The 3,125-nt window shown below is 37.2% G+C and overlaps 1 protein-coding gene across 1 annotated transcript; it reads right to left on the reverse strand.

Moving 5' to 3' along the window:
* Positions 1-866: 866 nt before the first annotated feature.
* LOC100250924 (cytochrome P450 71B34) lies at positions 867-3,125 on the reverse strand. Its single transcript, XM_002285421.5, has 2 exons — positions 2,031-3,125; positions 867-1,585 (listed from the first exon to the last, which is right to left on the reverse strand). Exons 1-2 carry the CDS (start codon positions 2,934-2,936, stop codon positions 974-976), a joined length of 1,518 nt encoding a protein of 505 aa, XP_002285457.1. The 5' UTR covers positions 2,937-3,125; the 3' UTR covers positions 867-973.

Here is a 3,125-nt window from a genome sequence, read left to right on the forward strand (position 1 = left end):
GCAGAATTATTCATGAAGAATTTTAACTTCTTCACTAATATCTTGATAAAAATGGTAATTATATTTGTATCATCTACATGGTAATTAATATTTATTTTAATATCTCACTTTATCATAAATTGCAGAGGTTTTCACTTTCTTTTTATTTTACACCCCTTATTATTTTATTTTTAAATAAAAAAGACATGAGAAACTACACATTTGTAATTAGAAATGAAAATGAAAATTAAAAATTATTTTTACATTTTTTTTCAAACTAATTTTATTTATTTTTTTCACCTTTGTAAAGATTAAAAATATATAAAAAAATTGAGTAATTTTATCTATATTTATTTTTTTGTATTTTTTTTAGAGTAAATCAAATATGAAAGGTAAATGATTTTTTTTCTTAGTACTATCTTAAACTAAGCGTTGCTATGCATGGTAAGTTATTAAAATGATGATAATGCCTTATAAGAAGAAAGGCAACAAAATTTTTCCCTTTTTCTTTTTCTAATTTTCCTCAATTTTTATTCTCATTTCTTTGGCGCAAGCTGTTTACAATCCAAACGAAATTGAACCTTCCATGGAAAAGGAAAAAAAAATAAAACAAAATAAGAAGCACAATCAAATTTCAAATTTTTTTTCCATGAAATAAATTTCCTTTTTTTTTTAACATTTTTCATGGAAGAAACGATAAAAATGTTGGGAAAAAAACTATTCAAAACTAATTTATTTTTAATTTCAAAAACCTAATTTATTTTACCTTTTCTTCCTATTTTTTTTCCCTCTGATTTTTCTTTAAAACATTTACGAGAACAAAGCATAATCAACCAAACATAGCCTACACGTTTCCTATGTCATTTTCCCAGGAAAAAGGACTGGTGTTTAATCTCCATACTCCACTTATTTTCATTAATTTATCAGCAACTTAAAGTTTTCGTGGGACAAATACAAAGAATATCAAGAACGATTCCTCTTATCACCGGTATTGTTAACAGTGATGGAGAATTGGCACAAGGTTCAGAGCGAACTTCTTACGGACAGTAAGACCTGCTGCTTCTTCCATGTTAATATCTGCCTCCCTCATCCCATTCGGCAAGTTCCAATTGAAACGATATAAAAGATTGGCAAGTGCGAGCTCCACTGTTGCAATCACCATATACATACCCGGGCAAATTCTTCTACCCGCTCCGAAAGGCAGTAGCTCAAAATGTTGTCCTCTAAAATCTACAGAGTTGTCCATAAACCTCTCGGGCAGAAACTCCTCTGGGTTCTTCCAGAGGTTGGGGTCTCGCCCAATAGCCCAAACGTTTACTTGGACTTGGGTTTTCGGGTAAATGTGGTATCCGTTTATCTCAAAATGTGACATGGTTTCTCTTGGAAGTAGAAGTGGGACGGGAGGATGTAGTCTCAAAGTTTCTTTGACCACCATCTTGAGGTAGTGAAGCTGATCGACATCACCCTCCGTGACTTTTCCTTTATTTCCAATGGAGTTTCTAACTTCAACCTGGGCTTTTTTCATTATTCTTGGGTTCCTAGCAAGCTCGGTCATTGCCCAAGTTAGGGTGATTGCACCAGTGTCCACTCCAGCCAAGAATAAATCCTGAGGCACATGTTAAAAGTAGGCAAAAGAACACTTTAGTTCCAATAAGTATACCAAGCTAAGCATTATGCCATTCTTGGTTCAAAGAAACCAAGACGCAAAGTCAAATTAAATGATAATCGATTGGCCCTTTTGTAGATAGCTCCAAGGCACTCTACGTAACTGCTCCTGCCTCCCGTCTCTCTCTTCCACATTTCCATTTACATCATTAATAGAACTTATCAAGTATTTTATGACACGAGATCTGACCATAACTACATTAAAACTTAACAATGTAAAGTGTGTTGAGTTATCTAAGTGTGAGCTTAGGAAATGTGATATTAAGCTTCCCAAATGGGGACCTGATCTATCATTCATCCTTTAAATAGCTAAGAGTTGAAACAACAAACTCAAAAAAGAAACGAAAAAAAATGAGACGGATCAAAGGAGTAGGTTGGTGGCTTACCATGAGGATTGCTTTTGCACTATCTTTAGTAAACTGTACAGCACCGGATTCAGACCGTTCCCTCTGTATTTTCAGCAGCACGTCGATAATGTCTTCATGCTCCTCTTTCACCCTTCCTGGGTTGAGATGGTCCTCAATCACCCGTTGGTAGAAACCGTCCATTTCAAGGAAACTCCTCTCAAGCCTTCCATGAAGACCAGTGAGTCTATCCACAATCCGACCCACGTACGGAAAGAAATCGGCTGCAGTGAACCCGCCCAACAAAGCCATGGCTTCACGAACCACTTCTTGAAATCTTCCGTCACCAAACTCACTCACTTGAAAACTCTTTCCGAATGCAATCCTGCAAATTATATTTGCAGTGAGAGACATTAACCTCTCGGTAAGATCAATAGGACTTCCAGAAGAAGATGATTCCGCAATTGAATCAATCAGCAAAGCGACCTCCTCTTCTCTGATGAACTGAAACGACTGCAGCCTTTTTGTGCTAAACACCTCATGAACACAGATCTTGCGTACCTCCCTCCAGTAATCGCCGTATGGCGCAAAACCTATGTCTTGGTGATTGTATGAGAATTTTCCAAGTCCAACTAAGGGAGGTCGACTGCAACAATCAATATCATGAGTTTTCAAGAATTCCCTTGCAGCTTCCGCAGAGGAGACTACGACGGTAGGGACACCGAGCTGAAGGAGTATGATGGGGCCATATTTCTTAGATAGTTGCCACCAAGAGTAGTGAGGCAACGTACCAAGTTGGTGCAAATTACCTATAATGGGAAGCTTAGTAGGGCCAGGCGGCAGCGGCTTCTTTTGCCCCTTCAACTCTATTCTCCGTTTTATGAGATACATAAGAGGGAGAAGCAGCAGAAGCAGATGAAGCCACATCGATGGGGAATAGAGTGCCATAGGAACTTGCTAGCTCTATTAATCTTAGGTGGGTTGTAGATACACTACAAAAAGATACTTTTATAGTTGCGGTCCTATCCTGCAGCTAAAATTAACAAAAAATTGTGACCATATAAAATTTAGATAGGGATAAAATAGAGCAAAGCTTAGTCATAGACCATAGAGGGTGCAGACAAATCCTATGGCTGT

This window comes from Vitis vinifera, chromosome 1, assembly GCF_030704535.1.
Source record: "Vitis vinifera cultivar Pinot Noir 40024 chromosome 1, ASM3070453v1".
Taxonomy (NCBI): domain Eukaryota; kingdom Viridiplantae; phylum Streptophyta; class Magnoliopsida; order Vitales; family Vitaceae; genus Vitis; species Vitis vinifera.